This window comes from Anabrus simplex, chromosome 5, assembly GCF_040414725.1.
Source record: "Anabrus simplex isolate iqAnaSimp1 chromosome 5, ASM4041472v1, whole genome shotgun sequence".
NCBI classification, from domain to species: Eukaryota; Metazoa; Arthropoda; class Insecta; order Orthoptera; family Tettigoniidae; genus Anabrus; species Anabrus simplex.
In genome coordinates this window covers 447,776,786-447,802,340 of record NC_090269.1, presented here as the reverse complement: position 1 = coordinate 447,802,340, position 25,555 = coordinate 447,776,786, and the positions used below count along the sequence as shown (strand labels likewise).

Here is a 25,555-nt window from a genome sequence, read left to right as displayed (position 1 = left end):
CTATATGTATTCACCGATGAATTGTATTTCCGCGAATACAACTGCATTTTCACGAGATGCTGTGTCTCTGTGTCCCAGAAACGATTTAATAAGGCCTTTTTAAAATCATCATAGGTCTTGAAATTGTTCTTAAAGGCTATGAATCAAGATAATGCCCTGCCTTTCAGCAATTTAGATACTGAGCGTAATTGCTCATCTTGTCCTATGCGATTTTCTTGAAAGATATCCTCAACATTTTGAAGAAATTCCCTAGCGGTATACTCATCTCTACCCGAAAATTTAGTTGATTTGTCGTCTTGGATTTTAATGAGTGTCGTGGTGTTAATTGACTCTCTAGATGTACCTGGACTGGAGATAAATGATGAGTTTTCTCTTAACTTAATCGAGGAGACTTCCTCAGCAAGGGTGTCTACTTTTATCTCAAATGAGTTATCAAGAGCTTTAATTTCAGGCTGCAAATCAGTTTTCAAAGCTTGAACATCCTTACAGAAGGCGGTGAGTTGTGTGTGGGTGCTATGCATTTGACTCGTGAAACGCTTGTCCATTTCGGCTTGTGTGGATTTCGTAAGTCCTACTTCAGAGTTGAGTTTGCTTACGTCCGATTTGAATGAGTCCCTAAGGCTGTCCTGGATTTGTGCCATTTTTATTTGAGCCTGCGAAATGTGTCCATGAGACTCTTGGAATTCGGCTCGAAGTGCTTTTAACTCCTCTGAAAGGGATTGGACATTTTTGAGATCTTGACCAAAGGACTGAATAACTTGACCTTTAATTTCTTCCTTCAGTGTTTCAAGATTCTCTACGAATAGGGTTTTTATTTCTCCTAATTTGGATTCGAATTTGTCACTGGAATCCTTCAGCCTCTTCTAAATTAGTATTTGCCTCACGAAATATTTGTTCGAGATTAGCAGTTGATTCAGCAAATCGGGTATTAAAGGATTTATCTGCCTCTGCAAATCTTTTCTCTAAAGAAGCTTGTGCTTCATCGAACCTTGAATTAAGATTATTAGCTAATTCTTGCATTTTATTATGAGTGGTTTTTATTTGTTGACCTAGTCGTTGACTTGGTTGTTTGTTAGCCAGATCAACCCTAGCATTAGATTGATCTACTTTGTATTCAATTGATCATTGGATTCCTTGGTTTGAGTGCGAAGCGCTTCAATTGCGGCTACTATGTTTTCCATGGTAGCAAATGTTTATAATGGACTTGAAAATTAATGATGTATTCTGAAGATCAAAATTGAAGTCGACTGTGCGCAGTTTGACAATGCCTACGTCTCCTAGCGTTGTCTAAACATGTTCGGATGTTATTTCTAATATCGTCTTTCAAAATATGCAGTTATCTTGGGTATCTTTTAAAGCTTAAATATAACTTTATTCAATATCCTGTGTGCAATAATATCTAGCACAGCTCCTTTCGAAATTCCTAAGTTGGCCTTCATTTATTATTAGGAATGAGGTGTCGCTACGCATTTGTTGCTAGCGTGGTATATCTCCTTTCGAGGCCCCTTAAGATGGGCGACCATTTAATACTCTCTCTGTACCGGGAAACGATCAGGGATCTGGGGATGAGAATCTTCACGTAGGGGTGGACGGCTCTTATGGAGCAGGAACAGAGAGACGTACGCAGAGCAAAATAATAGTTGGGCTTAAAACTCAATTTATTTACCACCATGTATTTATGGGCAATGTTTCCTCCTGTATTATTCCTGCTCCTGTTCACGAAATATTTGTTTCATTGGCAAATCATTTAAACATTAAAGCAAGTTATTGTACGAAATGTTCGTAATGCAATGTTTGCCTGATTTAAAAACATGATACCCGCAAGTCACCATAAATTAATTGAAATGAATGTCTTTCGCCAGAAGATCAAATTCCAAATTCCAAATACTGAATTGTTTTCCCTACAGTCTTTTTAAATAATAAATATCACTTGTTTCGTACAGTCTTTTAAATAATAAGAAATATTCCTTCACTTTAAAATAAATACTCTTTCACATTCAAAGTTTGTGAAGTTCTCCCTAAAGTTTTTATATGTATGAAAATTTAACACGTCGAAAATAACGCAAAGTAGAATTTAGTAAAAGTCTAGTTTCCAATGAGCGTTATAATAATTGTTCGTAAAGCTGCTAAACGAAGTCACTGAAATTACTATTCCACTTGGCAAGAAGAAAGTTAGTTTTGTGGAATTTTATGCACTTGTTTTTAAATTGGTTTAAAATGCACTTCATATCACCTGTTTCACTGGAACTCAGGACTGGAATGTAGACAGCTGCTGGTCAGCGAAGAACAAGTTGTTACCATAGGCAGCCGATGTCGTGAAGTCATCACCATAGCACCACACTCCATATTCCATGTTGGTACCGCAGTTCCATTCCCTTGTTGACACGTCCCACGTCGATTCGAGATTCAGCTCGTGTAGCGGCAGGCATATCATGATTATGAGAAATAAGCACCTGTCACGATTTCACGCGTCACTGTGTAGTGTTAGCGAACACGTGAAAGTTCAACTGACTATGATTGCTTAGTAGTGTCCTATTCAAAATAACTCGTATTTGCACTTCATAAAAGTATGCACGGTACTTTGTAATGCGCACTTGTTCACTGTTCGTAACACTGGCAGCAAAATTATGAAAGCTCATTTATCGGAAGAACTGTTCAGAGGAAGAATACAGTTCCAATATAATCATTGGTATGACACAAGAAGGAAAGTTCTATTTACAACAGTAGAAGTGTTTTAAACTCATGAATGTTTGTACGTTCAAATAGTTGGAGTGTTACAAAGAAGAGATCCTCTAATGCGGCACTGTCTTGCTCACCCGCGACGAATGTTTTGATGCTGTTTAGAGTTAATCACACTTTAATTAAATACCAATCTTTAAGCACTTTTATTGCGTTATTGGTTTTAACAGACTAAGTATTTAAGTATTTTACTGGACCATTGCGTTAATATGCACACGCTTTTAAATTACAAGTGTTTCAAGTTAAAAATAAATCTGGCGTGAGTACAAGTTCTGCACAATCGCTTTCAACTGAGTTGAAGTTCAAAGGCATTATTCCACAGTTTAAGTTATTGTCACACATTCTCGAAATAGTCCTAGTAGTTCGTGAAAACTAAGTTCGTATTTTAATTTTCGAAATATTTGTGAGTCCAAAAGTAGCACTGTGAATACAAATCTTTTGACGACAATTACGGCAGAGTTCTTTCACTCGTGGCGGCTATGTTCGAACCTCGGCGCAGTCACTCGCGTGCAACATTGTGTTGTTCCTTCAGCTGCTAGTTATAAACTGACTTTTACTTGGCGAATCCCTGTCCTTTTATATCATTCTGCCGAGGCAGGGTTGATCTCCTTTGAGGTGGACATACTCGTAAATCCGTGGGACGATTCACTTGAAACTTTGTTATGTTTGCTTTCAAATGATGGGCTGCCAAATGACATATTCCATTATTTGATAGCTTATCCGGATCAAGATATCGTAAAAATAAGTTCTATTCCTTTCCATGCAATCACGCGCTGTACACGTGATCGGCGCGTCACAGCAATGTCACTTCCTTGCGTGGAGCTCGTGACGTAGTTACTCGCTCTCTCACCAAAAGTTCCAGCTGTGACTTTGTTTACTTCGCAGTACCTCGCGCTGAAATAAATTACGTTCCAGACCGCTGGCGGTTCCTGGTACAATATACAGTAGGTACTGCACCCTTTAGTCGGTAGAGTTGCGGAACATCTTCTTCTATCTTGCCTCGGCTGCTGTAAAAAGAATACTCACCGCATTTTTGAGATTCTGTCTCAGGTGTGCTCAGTCCTTGGTCGTCTGGAGGGTGCCTAGCTATAGGTTGCTATATGACTACTCACTAAATAACTGTCATGACAGACTGAATTTAAATAAAATAAATTTTATTACCAAATGCGTAAAATCAATAATCCTGGATCAGGTTTTGACCAACGGTTGAATGTCCAAATTTATATATCTGCAAGTTCGCCATCGTAGATAACCACAATTAATTGTAATTAACATACAAAAAGATTAATTGATTAATTAAATAACTAGTAAAATACTTATGATAAATTTATCCATTATAAATCTTAGTATAATTGTCTGATCATATTTCATCGTCAAGTACTCAAATTGGTTGAATTAATTATTTATACCACAATGATCTCCAGTACAATCACCTGTTTTATTATAAAACCAATTAAGTTGTGTGTGTCTGAATTAGAAAATCACACTATAGCAAACAAAGAACTTACAATGTTATTATCAATTTAAACCAACCTTTCATAACATTTAGAACATTCCATCATTTTCTTTTTTTTTTGGGAGCATAATCTCCACATTCTCTATAAATTATTTGACATTTAAATCCCCTCATTTAAATATTGAGGATCGATGCAATCTTTAACATAAATCACTGTGTAACGTGATGTAATTCGACTCAATAAGTCTGCAAATATAATTGTTGACTCTGGATATTACTGAACTTCAATTAAACCAAGTTTTACTTTTAAATAACACTCAAAATACGTAAACTTTCATTTCTCAAAAGTATTTCTTTCATAACATTCTCATGACTATTAAACATCAATATCATCGTATTATTTACTGTTGAAATAAAATTTAGTAACCAAATTAATCGTTCAGTAATTTCTACAAATTTTGGTTGTGCGTTGTTATGTGAGCGTATAATTCAAATCTACCACTTCATGTACTTATTGTACGTGAGCTACTGTTCTATTTACAGTTAAATGAATACATTAATTAGCACACAAATAGGCTTAGAACTACGGAAAATAGCTAGATTACATCGTAGTCACAGAGGAATTACCTAATTCTACTCATAACATGATTAAAATATACCCGTCAGGGTTGAATGCTCTCTAACGCACGAATTGTTGTCATATTTACACTATTTATATAACAATTATTCATTCACGCAATTAGCCGTATATAAACTAAACATAATATTATTTAGATTGCATCATTATAGATATAATATATTATCCTACTCAGAGTCCAGCAATTCCAAATCTCTGATTAAGGATATCGTTCTACCATGACCATATTAATTTTTCATGGCTCCCTAATTTTATTCATTAATATATATCGAGGAAGAAATCAGAATAAATTAATTCAAAATCAGGTGGCGATAAAATTTAAGGAAAATGTGATAACACTCTGACTCACATCAAAAAAGTTACCAGAATACTCATTGTAATACGATCTTGGCATGTTAAGTGGGATTTTGCTACTCTGATGCGTCATTTACATCGGATCAATCTACTATGCTTACACATAATTATTTAGTATAAGATGGTATGTCATGTCGCCTCCTCCTCTATTCGTCGTAATAATCGCCATCTCTAATGCATTTCAATTTCATTGGGAGACTGGTCCTTCGGCTCACTTTCAATCCTCGGCTCCTCACGGCCGGCACATAATTTCAACATCGCGATACTAGCTTTCACAGCTTGAATTCATCATTTATTTAGCCCCAACGGCTCATTCATTTATTCTCAGCTCCCCGGCTGATAATATATCAATAACTTCTCATATTTTGAGATAATTGCCTGTAGTGCATATTCAATCATCACATAATATTGTCGTGTGAGCATAATGACATAACATCCTTTCTTACTGGGGTACAAATTCCCCATTATCGAAATATTCAATGATTATCTCCCAATTTAATGCCTCTATCATATCACAACAATATTAAATTATTTCACCAAAATCCATTATGATCAGTTGACAAATAAAATTGATTTTCACCTGTCCATATAATCGTTATTCAGGCGAACTGTATATGAAACTAATATAAATTATTTCAAAATAACCATGAATAAAATAAATTTACACTCCATTAAAATTCTGTCATGTGACTAAGCGAATCGAACCGTCATAATGTGCAATCTTACAAAAAAATAATAATGATCCCTGATATCGTTTAAATGTAGGCCTATTCATTTAAACAAATCAATCGAAATTGATAACAACAATGAAAGAAAATAATAATAATAATAATAATAATAATAATTATAATAATAATAATAACAATAAGAAGAAGAAGAAAATAAATGAAATTGAACACATCATGCGTGAATAAATCATCGTTATTAAATCTCCTCTGTACTACACCCTGGGATGAAAATACAATACTTAAACATCTAATTGGTTGCTCACGTAACTAACTAATTAAGTAGTACATTCCATGTTAGAGTCATATATCTGATTGGAATTTACTCACATGTTGCAATGAAGCTTCGCCATCATCGGGCGCCCGTCGAGTTGGAATTAGAACATGATCGTATAGATACTATACATCTTTACAAAATCGATGTATCCATGCATGGTATTTGTTACACTATGCACACGCATTTAATATTCTTGCTGCCTTAATTCTAACGCAATGACACTTAAAGATATATACACAAAATGAAGACAATTATTATACACTATTTCTCTTCTCACGGCACACGCGGACTTAGAGCTTTCTACGAGCTAATTATGTGCGCGCTGGGCTCGCTTCTCCTCAGTGAAAGTACTTCCCCGCACCTGGACTGATATCTCCGAGCTGCTTAAATCCCCTTACGAGTATCTTGCCCTTGTAGTGGTGTTAATGACCTGTTTGTAGTGGAATTACTCATCCATAGTCTCTCCCTTTACCTGGTATTTATGAATGAATCAAAATAGTACTTCCAGGACAGCCTGTCGTTCATTGAAGGAAGTTCATTCGGTCACCCATGTAATGTTAAAATGTTACTAAGTGTTCTGGATCGCAAATATCAAGTGTGAATAGCTTATTTTCACCAAATTTTAGTATAAGGTTCTCGATGTAATAATGTAGTAAAGTGTACTGTAATGTCTTTTAGTAAACCTATAAGTTCCTCAGGAGTTTAACTGTTAGCAGATATCTTACATTGTTCAAGTCAGAGAATTCAGATTACACGTCTAAACTTCACAACTGTTGACGAACGAGTGATCTTCTTGTCTGACGGCTTGTGCCTCCTTTGGTGTGTCTGCGGAGTAATACTAACTGATTTCGGGAGCGACTTTTAATTCATGTATCCCTATCTGTAATTTCATTATTGTCCTAATTTATAAATAAACTCCGGTGGTTCAATTAATACACTGTGATCACTGAATTTATCATACAAATTCAAATAATTTAGATGGCTTCGGTGGGAATATTTCTTCTGTCGTACTACTTCATGTAAGACGGTAATGGCGCGAATATTTCTTCACTCTCGTTCACAGACACTCTTTCACTTAATTCAATATTAACACGACATACCTCACTCACTCTTTACCATACACAAATTGGAGTGTTACTGCCGTCGAAAAGTTATTAATTACTGTCAGCTTCTGTCAAACGACTGAATATTCAAGAGCGCTCTATTCGAAATATTTCAAATACAGGTTTCTGATTGGTTAAGAGGGTTTAAGCGGGGGACGTTGGACTGTTCCCATTTGAATTTTGAGGGGTGTCTGGTAGGTGTTTTCTGTCTTACAAACAGCGGAAAAGTACATCGGGATGACCTCAATTCCTAGGTAGCTACGCGTCCTCTCGCTGTATTGTTCGGAGGTAATTACTTTATTGGGGGGCAACAAAACGTGACTTAGAGAGGCTTCAGCAGCTTAAGCTTCTATTGTGTGTGGTCTTGCTTCCTGTAGTATTGTGAGAAACAGAGTTTCCACTGTGTGGAAATATTCCACCTATGATATTGATTACAATTTATTAATATCATGCAATTAAGCTCAATTCCATGGGTGCAGTACAAATGGCACCGTATTTGAAGTGAGTTTCCACTACCTTTGACTGGCATTTTGACTAGGTCACAGCAAAGCCCCTTGCACATGGTAATTTCGGAAGGTAGCAGCATATTGTTCATAATACTGTACATAAATTAGCAACTAATTCCTTGGACGCAGATCTTAATGGGTTGAGCTATCTTGTGGCATGGGATTGTTTTATGCTGGATCAGCTGCCATATTATTGTACGTACCGTATATCCTGATGTTACATATTTCTTTCAATTTATTGGAACTCCTCCCCTGCGGATGGACTGAAAGGAAGCATTATTTGTACTTCCTGCATGTTGTAAGAGGGGATCAATCACAGAACCTGTAATCGCTTCCTTGTCCTTTAAGGCCATAAACATATTCATGATTCTATCCTTTTCCGTGTAGCAGATAAATTTAGATATATCTTTCTGTTACATGAAATATAACATTTTTAAGTACTGTAAACACAAGGAATGCATACAATTTTGTATCTTGGCATTATTTATTATCTAAATGCAGATGACTGATTGAATGATATGTTGTGTTTTGGTGCAGCATGTAGGAACAGAGTATGTGGTCTCTTCAAACACTACTCTGCCAGAGACTTGCCATCCTCTAGCAGATACAAAAGAAGTACAAATCTCAATATTCCTCAGTGTGTGGCCCTACATGCCTCATTTGACAGACTAAAAGATGTATTATATAGTAAGTTTCTTGCGATAATACAAATGGTGTTGCCATAAGCTTTCGACGTGTCAGTGCAACGTTAGACTGCAAAAAGAGAGGAAAGTATTTATTATGTTGTAGCTTGACAGTTCCAGTCTTTCCTTCATAAATGAATGATTTTGTGTTGTGTTGTATTGTTTTCTGGCTGATGAATATTCATTCATGATTAACACTACTGAATGTAACTTAATGAAATTATGATACACGGAAGCTCAGTGTGTTGTCTGAACATTAAGAGAAATGTGGTGGAACAAGCACTAACACCCAGTGTCTGAGCCAGAAGTAATTAGACAGGATTAAATTCTCCGATCCGGATGGGAATCAAATCCGGGACCTTCTAAACGACGGCCACAACGTCAAGGATTCGAACAAACTGAAATCCTTATTGAGTTTTATTATTACTGTCAGTATTAACATTCAACTATCGTAATAGAAAGAGGCAAAAATCATTATTTAGTTTCATTATTTCTATCATTTTTAAACACGTAACGTTCGTTGTTTAACCTTGCCGCCTGATTATTTTTCAGGGACTTGAAAAAGCTTTAAAAATATAGTTAAGTACCGTAGTTAAAACTCTAGGCTTTAAAGTTATACAAACATGCACGGCGTCTGGAGAGACAGATTTTATTTGTACTATTGCTTAAGAATGAAGGAAATTCATACTTTAAAACGTGGGAGCGGCTCCACGCGCTGCGCTCACGAGACACAGTGCTGGTTTCACGAAAACTGCATCGGCTGCACTTCGACAGCTAAATAAAGCTTCTTCTTCTTCTTCCACTTCTCCTCCTGCTCCACACTTGGCGCCGAGATTTCTCGAGCTGTCCCGAGCAAAGCCGATGTTGGCTGCAACTCGACATTCCCTAGACACAAGTTATTCTCTTTGGTCTGACAGGTTGTAGTTGGTCTCACGGGTTTGACAGCGGCATAGCTCCTACCCTTCCGAGGGCCCGGCTCAGACTGAATACTTTCGCCCTCCACTCTTGTGAGCGCGCTGTTGTACAACACGTCACTCACGTGACGAATACGGCAGCTCCTATTGGTAGAAACATCTTCCGATTGCTGTTGGTCGATTTGAGTTTGACACCTTCGACCACGTGGGACGACCACGTTTTTGACGTTTGTGACATTTTGCTTCACTTTGATTTGGATGCGTATATCTATTATCTTCGTTTGCGTGTTTGAAGAAAAAGTACAAGATATTTGAGGTAAGCATCCTTAAATAAGTTAATAAGTTGATGATTGATAGTTGCTTTTGTTCCCAAAAATGTATTTTTATTATTTTTGACTGCCACCTTTTTATTACCTTTTTGCATGGTGGTTGATATGATAGTTACATAAGCCTACTTGAAACAGACACCTTAAAATTCAGTTGATGTAATGTAATATTATGTCTGATAAGCCACTATCGTTTTGATAGTATTGATATTAGCAGTAAAAATATAAGCTGATTACAGTGTCCTTAATTATTTTCTTCTATTTCTTTTCATGTCCCAGACCATGCACGAAAAGTGTCAGATCTATGGAATGTACACAGATAGCGAAGAAGGCCGGCAACAGGGAATCTTATTTCATCATTTCCCTGTTGCTAGACCTAATTTTTACAGAAAGTGGTTGGACGTTGTGGGGGTCGAACGGTTGCGGCAGCTTCCCCCGAAGCAGCTGAGGAACCGCACTCTGTGTTCGAGGCACTTTTGTCACTCCAGCTATCCAGGACTCCTATCGAAGATGCTGTATAAAGATGCTGTCCCGGAAAGAAGTAAGTAGTTGTTGTTATTATTGTTCACAGTACCGGTACTGTGACCTATCACATTTTCCTGTGATTCATTTCAAATTGCTCTCCAGAGGTAATGATCATAAATTCATCAGTGCCAGATGAGGGGGAACCTCGCTTCTCACAATGAAATTTTCTATAATGCCTGTCATACCTGAGCTTGCCTTACCTGTAAGTTGAAATGTGTACATTTCTTTGAGGCAGAGTGTAGCTGAAATACCTAACATTTATTATTAACAAAATAGTGCACACATGTGCAAATGTTATTCCTTGTTATAATCCATCAATGGCTTTACGTTGCCTGTATTGTGAAGGCGAGGTATTTAAATGAGCTCACTATCCTAACTGCCTCTTTATCCGAAAACCATTTGTACCATTTTGTCCAGCTTAATTTTAAGTTTGTTGTCTTCAGAATATTTTTCAAGGCTGACCATAGTTGCTTGAAGATAATCTTTGTTGTTAGAACCTATATCTAGGTCATCAGCGTATAAGTACAATTTGTTTGCGTTAAGAATTATTTCTGTAACGTCTGCTGTGGCGATATTGAATAGAAGCGGACTGATAGATCACCCTGTAATACTCCACCCCACTGTTTAATAGTATCTGAAGTTGTTTTGCCATCATGAATTCCTACTTTATTTTGTGACAAGACATTGTTTAGTATTTACCTGCTTGTTACCATCATGTTTCCTGGATCTGTGTACATAATCTGTTGCACTAGAATTCATACAATGGCGCCGTTCACAAAAACTAAGTCAGTGGTACTGTAGTGTTTAGGGCTATATATATCTTTTCCATTGAGTTGTTGATTACTTTGTATCCTTCATCATTTATTAATTATAGTATAATCATTGTCTTTTGATATGGTTTATTAACTCTACAACTTAGGTCACCTTCCAGAACTACAGGCTCTTTATTTTTCACAATTTTGATGGCTTTCATTATGTGCTGAACTGCAGTGTCCACTCTTCATTTAGAGGATGGTTTGAGGTCGGGTGTTCTGGTCAGTGATCTACGTTGACTTGGTGTCTGCACAGGTGACCCTGGGGGTGCTTGGAGTGACTGGGTTGGCTAAGCAGAGGTGAACCAGCCCCATGGGGGGAGGGGATGGGGAATTTCTAACATTTGAATGTACCATTTTGAATTTATTTCCAACATCCTCTCAGCATGTAGGGGATCTTTTCTGGACTCAGTGAATATAAAATGTGCAAGTACAATTAGGTTTTCTTCCTTAAGTTCAACTGAACATGAATGGAGCAAAAACAGTTGTATGACATCTCTCAATATAGTTACTGTTAATGTATTCAAGTGCTTAATATTTAGATGGACAATATCATATGCTCAATGTAATTTTATTGCTGTTTGGCCTACTGTAAGAACCATAGAGGGACCATAAGAACCATAATACATGTTTATGAATGAATGACATTATGAGATTTGAAAATCAATACCCTGCATTCATTGTAGTAGAGGAGGAAAAAATGGTACCATTCTTATTGTTTTTTCTTGTGCATGAAGGTGTGCCTGAACATGAGTCTGGTCCTCGGCCAAGGCCTTCAGCTGCTATGACTGCTGCTCCCACCACCTGCACTCCTACTGCCTCTGCTACTACTACTACTACTACTACTACTACTACTACTACTACTACTACTACTACTACTACTATCACCGGTGCTGTTGCTGCCACCACCATCTCCACGCCTGCTGCTACTGCTTGTACCATGTATAATATCATTGGTGCTGCTACTACCACTACTACTACTATTACTACTGGTAATGCTGCTGTTCCTGCTACTATTACTACTACTACTACTACTACTACTACTTTTTCTACTACTACTACTACTACTACGTTTTCTACTACCACTACCTCTACAACCACTGTTGTTGCTTCTTCATGTTTTCCTTCTTCTTCTGATATTGTTAGTCCCAGTAGCACTCCACAGGCAGTTGAGATTCCTGCATTTCAGATGCAGATATCTTCAGCAGCAGAGCCCTTACCTGGACCTACAACACCTACTTGCGAAGTAACTTGGAATCCTCTAGCACCGTGTACACCTCCCAAACAGAGAGGAGCTCTATCTCTCATAAATGCACGTCATTACAGGGAGATATCTCCTAGGAAGCGTACACTGTGCAAGAAAATTATCATTCAGAAAAAAATGCTGCAACAGTTACGCACAAAGTGCAAGATGCTGAGGAATAGTTCGAAGGGAAATAACAAAGATCAGGTGGGATCTTTGGTGACTTCCCTGGAGAACATTTTCTCGAAGCATCGTGACTTTGCAGCATTACTTGCTGACTTGGTGAAGAATGTTTCCAAGTTAGGTCGAGGTAGGCGCTGGAGCTTCAAGGTGAAGGCAGTTGCACTTGGCTTGTTTAAGCGAAGTCCTGCTTGTTATCGTCTTTTGCAGAAGTTGATCCATATGCCTTCCCGTCGAACCCTTACCAGAATGCTTTATTCCTTTCCTTTTCCTACAGGCATTGGCAAGGCTTTCTTCAAACAGTTGGCATCTCGAGTCAGAACTATGAGTAGTGATCAGAAAGTTTGTTCCTTCATGTTTGATGAAGTTTCTTTGTCCGCTGGACTTCATTACAATGCGACGTTGGATCAAATTGATGGGTACGAAGACTATGGACACCTAGGCCGTACCAACAAATTAGCTGATCATGCCTTGGTGTTCATGGTGAGAGGTCTCCTCAGAAAATGGAAGCAACCTGTTGCTTACTTTTTCTGCAGAGGCACTGTACCCACTAAGAAACTCAAAGTTTTGATAAAGGATGTCATCCTTGCTTTGCAGAAAGCTGGCTTGGAAATTGTGGCAACTGTGAGCGACCAGGGTCCCACAAACAGCAAGGCAATACATGAGCTGTGCAGTGAGACTCGCACTGACCGTCCCGGTCCGTTCTTCAAGGTGGGAAGGAAGGAGATTGTTACAATCTTTGATCCACCCCACCTTTTGAAGACAACTAGAAATAACCTGTTTCGCCATGGAGTGTTTTATGAGCCTGGGAAGAAAGCGGAATGGAAACATCTAGTCACTTTGTTTGAATATGACTCGCAGAGGACGTTCCGCCTTTGTCACAGGCTCACAAAAGACCACATTGAGCCAAAAGGTTATAGGGCAATGCGAGTGAAATTGGCAGCCCAAGTATTCAGTCGTGCAGTGGCAGCTGCTATTGCATTGTTGGCTGGCCAAGTCAGAAACAGTGGAAAGGATGGTGAACATCACACTGTTCTTGAAGAAGATGCCAAATATCTCGGGGAGTTTTGTGGTGTCATGGGCCAGCTCTTTGACAGCTTTAATGGCAACACAGAATTCCCCGAAGATGGCAAAATGTTGTGATGCTGCCTTGCTAAGAATTCGGCACATTGGAAATTTTGGGGGGGAATGATTAAAAAGATATCAAGATGGGACTTTGGAACTTCAACTAACAAAGTTAGGCAAGGTTGGGTGAATGATATTCGTGCTATTCAAATGCTGTGGAGAAAGCTTTCATGGGAGGAAGGTGTTCAGAAACTTTGCATTCGGAATCTGAACCAGGATCCCCTTGAAAATCTTTTTGGCATCATTCTCCAGCATGGGTGTCAGAACACCAACCCTACCTGCTGGCAATTTGTACCAGCATTAAAGGCCAGCATCGTCAACAATCTTCTCAGTTCCAGGTGTGGAGAGAAGGGGAACTGCATGGATGATGGTGATGATCTCCTGTGTGATCTTTCCCTGTTTCTGTCTGGGGCTGGAACGCAGTCTTCAGCAATGGGCTATTCACTGCAGGACATACAGTGTTTTTCCGCTGAGGTAGACTCTGTATTTGACTGAGCGTACAAACACTGTGCTGGACCGTCACAAGTTTCAAGCCAGGGGCTGATTCTTAACAGCGGGCGAGAATCAGCTGCTTATGTTGCTGGCTATCTTGCATGGAAAATTCTCCGTAAATATCCGTGCACAGCCAGTAAATCTACGTTGAGCTCTTCTTCCCATCTTCCTGAACATTGTTTCATCCAGCTGAAGGAAAATGCTCCGGAAGATCCAAAGCTGGTGCTGCCTTCTCCCACCTTCACCACCCATGTTTCTGTTGCATCAGAAATGGTGTTGCTGAAGCTTGAGGAAATGGCACATGAAACGTGTCTTCTGCAGAAGGTGAAAGCGTACATCTTCTTGAAATATGAATGGAACGAGGTGGGATGTGTTGAACATTGCACCAGTGTGGTGGGTTTACCACTTCTGTAAGCGATGGTGGGTCAACTCTTCCACAGAGATTCAGTCCATCTTGCAAGAAGATGTAATATACCTTATCTCAAAAGGAGGGAATGTTAAGTTACCTATAGTAGAAATCTTTCTAACAACTCTTTGTTATTGAAATCTGTGGTAAATAGATCATGTCATTGTTTTCTGGGCTCGTAGGCTGTGGTCCAGGCGAATGTGTTGGTCTTGACGTTTCACTGAAGACTGTGTTGATAATACCAAGCGCAGTCTTCAGTGAAACGTCGGGACCAACACATGCTTCAGGACCACAGCCTACAAGCTTGGAAAACATTGACATGATTTGTAACGCTGGCCATGAAATCCTCAATTGCTAAGTGGTAAATAAAGTTAAGAAGTTACAACACAGAAAGTTGATTTACAGTTTTTTCTTTTGCTGGGTATTTGAAGAAACCACCTTCATTTTCATTAAATTGCTAGTACTGATTATGATTTATGATAATACTCGTATTTCCATTCTGCCCTTATGGAACTCAGTCTCATTATTGTGTTGAAACATGAAATTCATTAGTGAAATGGATTGAACTTTTAATGAGTCATCGGTCTGTGCTGACAGTGATATATAACCCTTAGAAAGAAATCTTCCCTTCCTGAGTGGATGTCGTTCATTGTAAAGAGTTGTTATTATGAAGAACTATTGAGGTAATTCCTTATTCTCTTCAGCCTGTGGACTGTAATTGTTGTTTCACTAATTGGTATTTATTTGCTCAGTGTTCTCCCTAGGACCTTTCTAATGCTTTACTAAGCATTGTAAAATGGGTGCACCACCGTGCCGGTTTTAGAGACCGCTTGACTAAACCTAGATATATGCTAATTACATAATATTATTAATAGGTACGATACACATTTGAGTCATTGGGTGCTCCAAATTCTGTAAATACTGTAAATCTGCCAATTTAAATGATAAATCATTACCATAATTGCATCAATTACATCGGAGATCAAATGTTTAGCTTGACCACTATGTAGTTGCGAGCAGGGGTCTGGATTAGCGTGGAATCACATGCGAGCCCGCTATTCCATATGACATCACAAACCTGTATGGCAGTCCACATGTCCACAGCAACCAAGTGGGAGGCCTAAGTCCAGTGTTACATGATTTGGAAGGAGCAATAGAACACTAGAAGTTCAACGTACTCTGTTATAACTTGTTCATGATAATAACATTCAAATAGTTCAATTGTGCAGTTAATATTTACCTGTCTGATATTATTGTTAACGCCCTGAGGGGAACGAATTGAAATTTATATTCATATTGAAGTTTTACGTAGTATTCCCCGCCTGGCAACTCATTCTTGCCACCCGCCTGACAAACATTTCTGGGGAGAACACTGGTGCTAATGTTATTAATGTTAATTTTACATTCAAATTAAGCAATTTCAGTTTATGAATGCTAATGATTGTTTAGCAACATATTTAATTTTGTATTACAAAATACCCAACAAGTAGGCTGTGCAGTGTGGTCATGTATCTATGAAATTGCGCTTGGGCAGTGGTGGGTTCGAACCCCACTGTCAGCTATCTTGAAGATGGTTTCCCTTCTTTGCAATAGGCAGGCAGATACTAAGGCCATACCGTAATTAAGGCCACAGTTGCATCCTTCTGAGGCCCATTCCATCGTTGCCATGAATCGGTGTATGAGCCTCATAGGCAAAAAAATGAGATCATTATGAAGCCCAGAACATCATTATAATTGTTCATAAAGGTGGAAAAATGTTAAGTTCATGTTCAGTGTTATAATTCAAAATATGCCATACATCTGCATGTTTCAGACCCCCATTTGTCTTAATTGCATTCATAATGACTTTTATAAATTCCCGCCCTACAGTTGTTATATAATCAAACACTTTATTTAAACTTCATGGGACATGTATTATTATCATTAATATTAGTATTACTATTTAATATTAATATAATATTAATATTAATATTAATATTAATATATTATTATAGGGAGATTAAGTACATCATGAAAGATATCTGCTAAATGGGAAGTGAAAAACTGTAATGTGGAGTTATTTTCAAGAGCAATGAACCTTTCAAACATGTGGTTTACTGAACTCATAGTCTGTTCCTTTATATGAGATCATCATTTGTATGATAATATTCAAATACTGAAGTGGAAGTGTCGTGTGATATTGTGTGAATGATTTGTGTAAAGAAGTCATAGTTTTGGTTAAGCATCCATTTCTACCAAAGGCGGTTTCACTGAAAATCTTGTATTTTGGAGAACATTTCTCATCAGAACACAGGAAATATATTATGCTCTCTCCTCTCTTATTTGCAGTTTGTATGCACATCCTCCTATACAAAAGTATGTACTGGTATGTACGCAATGTCCAAGTAACTAAATTAATATTTGCGTATTTTGTGATGTTGGTAACCCATTCACTTGATGTGATGGTATCAGTTCTACAAACTTTCCTTATCATAGTACTGGGCAAGTTGGCCGTGCGGTTAGGAGCGCACAGCTGTGAGCTCGCATCCAGGAGATAGTAGGTTCGAACCCCACTGTCGGCAATCCTGAAAATGGTTTTCTGTGGTTTCCAATTTTCACACCAGGCAAATGCTGGGGCTGTACCTTAATTAAGGCCACAGCTGCTTCCTTCCCATTCCTAGGCCTTTCCTGTCCCATCGTCACTATCTGTGTCAGTGCAACGTAAAGAAATTAGCCTTATCATAATTGTCCCCCTGTGGGTAGGGGGTGGGCAACCATGCAGCCCTTAATTGAATTTTGGCATTGTTTCCGCTTACTTGTGCCAGGCTCCCCACTTGGTTGGCCGGGTGGAGTGCATGCTGTCAGACCACAGATCAGCCTACTCTGCAACCACCAACATAGATTTCTGCCTTCGGTATACAGTAGGTACAAATGGCACTGTCTGAAGTGAGTTTCCACTGTCTTCAACAGGCATTTCATCTAGATCACAACAAAGGCCCTTGCACACCATAATGTTGTGGAAGTAGCAGCATATTTTTCATAATACTGTACTAAATTAGCATACAATTCCTTGGAGATAACTCTTAATAGGTGGAGCTATGTTGTGACTTGGCAAGGTAATGTTTTGTGCTGGATCAGCTGCCATATTATTGTACGTAGATCCTGATGCTACATATTTCTGTCCATTTATTGTAACTCCTCTCCTGCGGATGGACTGAAAGGAAGCATTATTTGTACCTCCTGCATGTTGGAAGAGGGAACAATCACAGAATCTGTAAGCGCTCTCTTGTCTTTTAAACCCACAAACATATTCATGATTCCATCTTTTTCCATGTAGCAGAAAAATTTAGATATATCCTACTGTCACATAAAATAGAACATTTTTAAGTATTGTAAATAGTGCAGATCAACGAATACACGGGATGCATACAATTGTGTAGCTTGACATTGGTTGTCATCTAAATGCAGATGACTGATTGAATGATATGTTGTGTTTTGGTGCAGTATGTAGGAACAGAGTATGTGCTATCATGTCTTGGTTTCTTCAAACACTACTCTGCCAGAGATTTGCCATCCTCTAGTAGATGCAAAAGAAGTACAAATCTCAATATTTCTCAGTGTGTGGCCCTAGGTGCCTCTTTTGACAGACTGAAAGATGTATCATATAGTAAGTTCCTTGGGAAAATACAAATGGTGTTGCTGAAAACTTTTGCAATGTCAGTGCAACGTTAGACTGCAATAAGAGAGAAAAGTATTATGTTGTAACTTGTCATTTCCAGTCTTTCTTTCCTAAATGAATGATTTTGTATTTTTATTGTATTGTATAGTTTTCTGGCTGATGAATATTAATTGATGATTAACACTGCTGAATGTAATGTCATGAGATTATGATATACTATGATCACTAAAACTTTTGTGCAAATTTCTACACAATTTTATACCTGTAACACTGTGGATAGTAGGTAGAATATAGCTCCATAAACCAAAAGATCATGTTTCATTTCAATTTATCATTGAATCCTACAAACTCCCTCCTTATCATATGAGTTTCCTTTAATCATTTTGGTTCCTGTGTATGGTTTTCTTTCTTACATTGTATTTATATTTTATTTCCTGCATATATGGCATATCTTGATACTATTGACTGTTACGGTTGGCTTAAGTAGTGTTAAAGAGGACTGATGTACGAGGGGATGTTAGTGTCTATTTCTGTCATAGGTCTTAATCTGAGATAAGGATTGCCAATCCCACTCACCTTCTGGTCACTTCCTTCCTCCCTTTGTGAGTTAGCTTCCATTTTCCTCAGCAGAAACAAACAAAAGCAGCACATGCAAGGCCAGTCACTCCCATCTTTCATGGCTTTGTGAATTAGTAAAAGTAAAATATAACTCCATAAATCAAATAATTATAATAAGCAGCACAAGCTGGTAAGTTTCTTTTCTCCAGCAAAATAATAATAATAATAATAATAATAATAATAATAATAATAATAATAATAATAATAATAATAATTGATACCGTGTTTTTGTGGTAGTTAAGCATGAAAGAAGGTGCTGGGTGGTGAATAGGTCTCAAGCTACTAAAGAGAAATTAAATTTTAAAATTTAACAAGGTTATATTTTCTTTTCAAAATTAGGTAACAACAAATAGAACAGGTACTTAGTAGCCGAAATACAACTTGAAATGTACAATTACAGGGATTAAAGAATTTGGGCTTCGAGCCCTGAAAACACAATTCTTGAGCAACTAGCTCAACTTTACGATATACCAATTTCAACAAAGGGGCAGAAGACCCCAATCAAACCCTGGAGCCCTTGCTCCAAATTACACAGCAAAGCCTCCTCAAGGCATACAACTCTCAGTTTTAGAAAAGAGCCACTCGCTCTTAAAGTTAAGCCTCTCCCAGGCCACACCAAACTCAACTTTCAAGTTGTCCTCAAAGGACATATACACAGGGGTAAAATACCCAACCTACTGAGGTCTATTAGGTGAGAAAAGATTAATACATGACCTCTAAAATACAACTAGAGAGGAGGCGAACTTGCACTCCTAATACACTTTGCTTAAGACCTACTTGGCACTAGGCCGTTAATACAAGGGCTAATCCCATACTACAGAGGTGACTTAATGGCAATTTACATTACATTACGGGAGAATTGGTTGAGAAAAATAAGTTCACCTCAAGACGATGTGAGTGGGAACTCGAGAGGGATAGCACTCTCTATCCCATAATATAGCTTTACAAGAGAATAGAAGAAAAGAGTAGTTACATTTTAGGAAAAGGTTACATGATGGAAAACGCTTCGAACCCGCCGCGAGAGTTAAACTGCCGACCTAGCAAGAAAAGAAGTTATTAATAGGCCATTACCTGGTGTTGAACGGCTGAAGAAGAAAGAGGCGCTTCCCGCCTCCTGCTATGTACTTAATACACTGAAAGATGGAACAGAAGTGGCTCGGAGACCCCAAAATCAGCAGTTTATATCCTCTCGCGGAAGATTCTAGGCGTTAGGGGAAAGAAAACACCCTCCCACAAAATCTTTATTGGTTCGGGAAAAGAAACCCCTACATAGAGGAAAAAGAAACACATTATTGGTGGAAAATTAATTAAAGAAATTCGGGATTGGCTAGATCCAAACTAAGGGGAAAAAGAGGGGTATACAGCCAACTTAAACAATGACAGAAAGAAATTTAACAAAGAACAAACTCTTGAAATAAAAATTTCTCCAACAAAATAGTTCTTTGACTCCGCACTAGGTCGCACTATTGTTGATCTTCAGTAGTGTCCTCTAGAAGAGAAAGTTCACACTTCTTACTTCAAGCGAAACAAAAACACATCAAAAGTGACACAGTTCAAAAACTCAAAATTTTCCACGTGGTGACATCTTCTGAGAAAGTAAAGAATTAATAGAATAGATAAAGTTCAACCTTCCTCCAGAAGAGGAGTTTCAACTGGCGCAACTTTTAAATAAACGGTGTAGAGGTGTACCGCCCGGTACAGACCTCCCCCCCCAAAAGATCCTCCAAGGGGTAACACAGAAGAACATAAACTTTTGTTTGAAATAAGTTCCAAGTTTTGATGTTGAGATTAAGATAACTTGCAGAAGTATTTGAGAAATTTCTTAAGTCGGTTCCAAAATTTTGTTGTTGCAGGTGAAATAAGGTCTTTATGTTTATAGAAGTTGAATTTCTGAAGATAAGCTTTTAATACTTAAAAGTGAAGGAAAAATTTGCAATGTCCACCAAATATTGTTGTTAAATTCCCAAATGTAATTATTGCTTATGGTGACTGTCCATGTAGTTGATGTAGATTGAGTCGGATGGCCAGACCGGCCGTTGCAGCTTGCGTCCAACGGAGGCCGCTCGGACCCCTCAAGTACCCTGAGATACCGCTCGCCCGCACTATGAGGGGAGCAGAGGTGTTGAAGTACGCCGCGCCCGCGGTGAACAGATACAGGCTGCGGGCATGTAGCAGGACGTGCGCCGCACATCAGCCTTGGCCGGGGGGAGAGCTCCGGCTCGCCGTGCACATGTCGTCCTCGCTGGAGAGGAGGGGGCCCATCCCCCTCCCCAGTCGCTGCACGGCGCTGCGCGGCTGCGGGGGCGCTGAAACATTAAAGCTAGGCGGCAGAATTGTGTTGGACTATCATCTTCTTTGAGGGTACAGGCTTGTGGAGAGGTTGAGGGGCCAGCGGCGTGTAGATATCCATGGCATTTACTATTATGAAGCCACAGTGTAAGGTGGAGCAGGAGACGGGAGCGTGGTAATGGCCGTGGCAAGAACAGGATGGCAGTTTAACGGGTCGGGGCAGGTTTTACACAAGGCTTACATCTAAAACCAAAATATTACAGAAGGGGCAGAAAGCCTTAAAAGTGAAACTCAAAAAAAAATATAACCTTCATATCCTTTCAAAATAATATGAAGCAAGTTAACACAGAAATTACACCGGTTTCACCTGGGACAGGTGAACTCTAAATATCCTCTCGGTGGCTGGATTACTTAGCAATAAGGTAACCGGCGTAAGAAAATCGAGAATGATACAAGGCCCATGAAATCTGGGGGCAAGCTTGCCCGCGGGAACAAAATTTTTGACCATAACCTGGTCACCTACCTTCAAAGTGGTGGGTCTCCGTCCACGATCATACCTTTCCCTAACCTTTTCATGAGACACTTTAAGATTGGCTTTAGCCTTCTTCCAAAGATCTTTAATGTTATCCTGATCTATTGTCTCGGGTAGAATGTCATTCAAAGACCAGAGGTTAGAGAGCGGCGAGTTGGGAACAAACTTGAACATCAAGGAAGCTGGAGTAAACTTGTGAGATTCATGAACCGCCGAATTCAAAGCAAAAGCTATCCAATGCAGGGACGTGTCCCACCTGGAAGGATCTTCATGATGATAGGCAATGAGTGCGGACCTGAGATTACGGTTAACCCGTTCAGCCAGAGAAGGTTGAGGGTAATAAGCAGAAGTAGTTACATGAGATATTGATAAGTCAAAACAGAATTTACGAAATAAATTAGATGTAAAAGCCTTAGCATTATCAGATACAATATATTGACACGGACCAAAAGAAGCAAAAATAGAATTTAAGCAAGTAATGGTTGACTGAGCGGTAGCCAGCTTAGTCGGAAATAACCAGGAAAATCTTGTAAAACCATCTACACACACAAAGATGAACTTGTTGGCATTGCCCTTTGACTGGGGGAAGGGTCCTACATAATCAATATACAGGCGTTCCATGGGGCGCGACGCTTGATGAGAAGACAAAAGGCCTACTTTAGTGGACATGGTGGGTTTACTGAGCAAACAAGATTTACAAGCTTTTACAAGTTCACGGATTTCACCGTCCATACCTTTCCATATGAACATTTCACGAATCTTTTCACGGGTTTTAAAGATTCCAAGATGCCCCCCCAATGGGGTCTCATGATAGTATTTGAAGATCATAGGTACAAGAACCGCTGGAACAACAACTTTCATCAACTTATCATGCCTCGAAGGGCAACATAAAACACCATTCCTCAGAACATAAGGGACGACATGCTCCCCAGAAGAAAGGGTTTCCATTATCGGAGCCAGCGTCGGATCTTCACGTTGGTATTTCTCGATATCCCTAAAGAGCATGGGGGCATCAGTTAAAATGGCATTAACATCAAATAGTGTGGACTCGGAAGGTGATGAACTGTCGACCGGTTCATGGGTTTCGACGTCGTTATGAAACATACGGCTGAGTCCATCAGCAACAACATTTTCGGTACCTCTGATATGTCGTACATCAAATTGGAAAGCAGAAATACGGATGGCCCAACGGGCTATACGACCAGTACGACGCGGCCTACCTAAGACCCAGCTTAAGGCTTGATTATCTGTCTCCAGGTCGAATTTGACATGTTCCAGATAGAGACGGAACTTTTCTAAGGCGAATAAGACTGCCAACCCTTCGAGCTCATAGATGGAATACTTGGCTTCTTGAACCGACAAAGTCCTAGATGCATAGGCGATGGGGCGCCTCCCTAGTTCAGTCTCTTGAAGAAGGGCTGCAGCTACCGCTGACGACGACGCGTCGGTTTGGACGATGAATTTCTTCGAGAAATCAGGCATAGCAAGAACAGGGGCGTTACAAAGAGCTAATTTAAGATCTTCGAAAGCGGCTTGTTGAGAAGGTCCCCACTCGAATTTAATGCCTTTCCTACGAAGAAGGTTTAAGGGCGCCGCTCTATTAGCGAAGTTAGGAATAAACTTCCTGAAGAAATTCACCATACCAATGAATCTAGCGATACCTTTGATGTCCTTAGGAGGTTTAAAATCACGGATGGCCTGTGTTCTAGAATGATCGACAGCTACACCATCAGGTGACACAATATGCCCAAGGAAGGACATAGAGGGCTTAGCGAAGGCAACCTTGGACAACTTAACAGTTAACCCAGCCTTACGAAGGCGATCGAGAACTTCTCGCAGATGATCTAGATGCTCTTCAAAAGTCTCTGAAAATACGACGACATCATCCAAGTAGTGATATAAGTACTCAAATTTGATGTCGGAGAAGACCCTATCTAGTAGCCTAGTGAGTACAGCTGCTCCCGTGGGGAGCCCGAAAGGCACGCGGTTGTATTCATATAAATTCCAGTCCGTGGCAAACGCTGTAAGGTGTTTAGACTCTTCGGCAAGGGGAATTTGATTATAGGCCTGATTCAAGTCCAAGATAGTGAAGAACTTGGCCTTACGAAACCATGAAAAGCAAGAATGAAGGTCGGGAAGGGGCACAGATTGCAACACCACCTTCCGATTGAGAGCCCTGTAATCAATGACAGGCCTGAAGCCTCCTTGGGGTTTCGGGACTAGAAAAATAGGCGAAGAATACGCTGACTTAGAGGGCCTAATAATACCATCCTTCAACATCTGATCGATGATTTCTTTCAGAGCCTTCATTTTAGGTGGAGATAGCCTATACGGTGGAAAACGGACAGGAATCGAATCCGTAACCTCAATTTTGTATTCAATAAGGTCAGTAACACCAAGAGTATCAGAGAACACCTCGGGAAACGACTGACACAGTTTGCGAATACTATCAGCCTGCTCCTCAGGTAGATGTCTAAGGTCTAACAACATCTCATCCTGGGTAGGCGAAATAGATGAACATGATACAGAATTACACTTTAACAAGGGAATTCTACAATTGGACGCAAATTTGAATGTGCACGACCTACTCTGGAGATCGAGCACAAGACCAGTGTGAGAAATAAAGTCAGCTCCCAATATAATGGGGCAAGACAATTGCTTGGCCACAAACAATTTAACTTTCCATGTAAACTTAAAAACACGAATTTTGACCAGTAAGGAACCTAGAATTTCTAATGGAGATGAATTAGCCGAAACGTATTGAACAGGAGAAGAGACATAGTCAGGGAGTTTACAAACAGATTTCAATTTAGAATACCAATCAGCCGAAATAATGGAACAAACACTGCCTGAATCTAAGAGAGCTGTTATAGGCTCGTTATTTAACTCAATCTTAAGAAAAGGAACAGGTGCGGGGGTATCCGCCGCAATCCTAAGACACTCTTTAGGGCATTCAAAAGATGAATTTGAAGGCTGGTCGTTCTCTGCATTTACAACCTGTTTACTAGGGGCTGAGTCTCGGGAATGTGGATTAGTCGGCTCAGCCGACGCCACTAGTCACTTTTTATTATTGGCATAGCTGGAATTTGCACCAGAAGTTGAGCAGGAGGGGGTGCTATTTGAGTTTGGGCAATTCTTGGCGATATGTGAGAAGGCCCCACACTTAAAACAGCCTTGTGATGACTCTGCTCCATTCCTTGTCCCACTTGACTTGATCAGAGGACACTTATTCCGCAGATGATCGGGCGACCCACAAGCATAACATTTACGGGGATTGACTGGTCGGCGAGGTGGAGGCCGAGTGTTACTAAAGGAAGGCGGGGGTTCTTTCGCCACACGCAAGAAATCGGCATACCTAACTCCTTCCGCAGAGACGGCTAATGCTTCCAGTTCAGAGAAGGTTTGCGGGCACGCCGCGAAACACAAATATGACCTGTAGGGTGGTGAAATCCCTTCGACAATAGCTTGCACTATCTGATCCTCAGGGAAGTGGAGAGCAAACACCCTAGTATAAAACTTAATATCTTGGATGAAGTCTGCCAGGTTTTCATCCAAGCGCTGTACCCGATAATAGTATTTCTGAATAAGGGAGGACCTGGCCCTAGCCGGGATGAAGTTAGCTAGCAAATGGGCATGGAAATCCTCAATAGAAGATTGCTCAGCGATGGCTCTAACTATTTTGTCAGATAGAACACCAATAGCATAAGGATAGATAATTTGCAAAATTTGACATGGGGAAAGAGAAAACACAAGGGCATGATCCTGAAATTCCACTAGAAATCTTAAAAATGAAATTACGTCACTGGTGGTGTTGACGGAAAACTTAGAGATACCTCTAAGCAACATTGCCAATGGATGAGGCAAGCTGCTGAACCCAGGTGACATAGTCGTTAAAGGTTTCAATGGCAAAGGAGTTAATTCAGAGCGGATGTTACTCAATGACGCACGGCGTTCA

At 39.6% G+C, this 25,555-nt stretch overlaps 1 protein-coding gene across 1 annotated transcript in view; it reads left to right on the top strand.

The window, feature by feature from the left end:
* Window positions 1-13,668: 13,668 nt before the first annotated feature.
* The window catches only part of LOC136874632 (uncharacterized), a 58,752-nt gene continuing 46,865 nt past the window's right edge, over window positions 13,669-25,555 (top strand). The window contains exons 1-2 of the mRNA XM_067148259.2: window positions 13,669-14,079; window positions 14,287-14,490. Coding sequence (XP_067004360.2) covers window positions 13,669-14,079; window positions 14,287-14,490 — 615 coding nt within the window. The remainder of the gene's footprint in view (window positions 14,080-14,286; window positions 14,491-25,555) is intronic.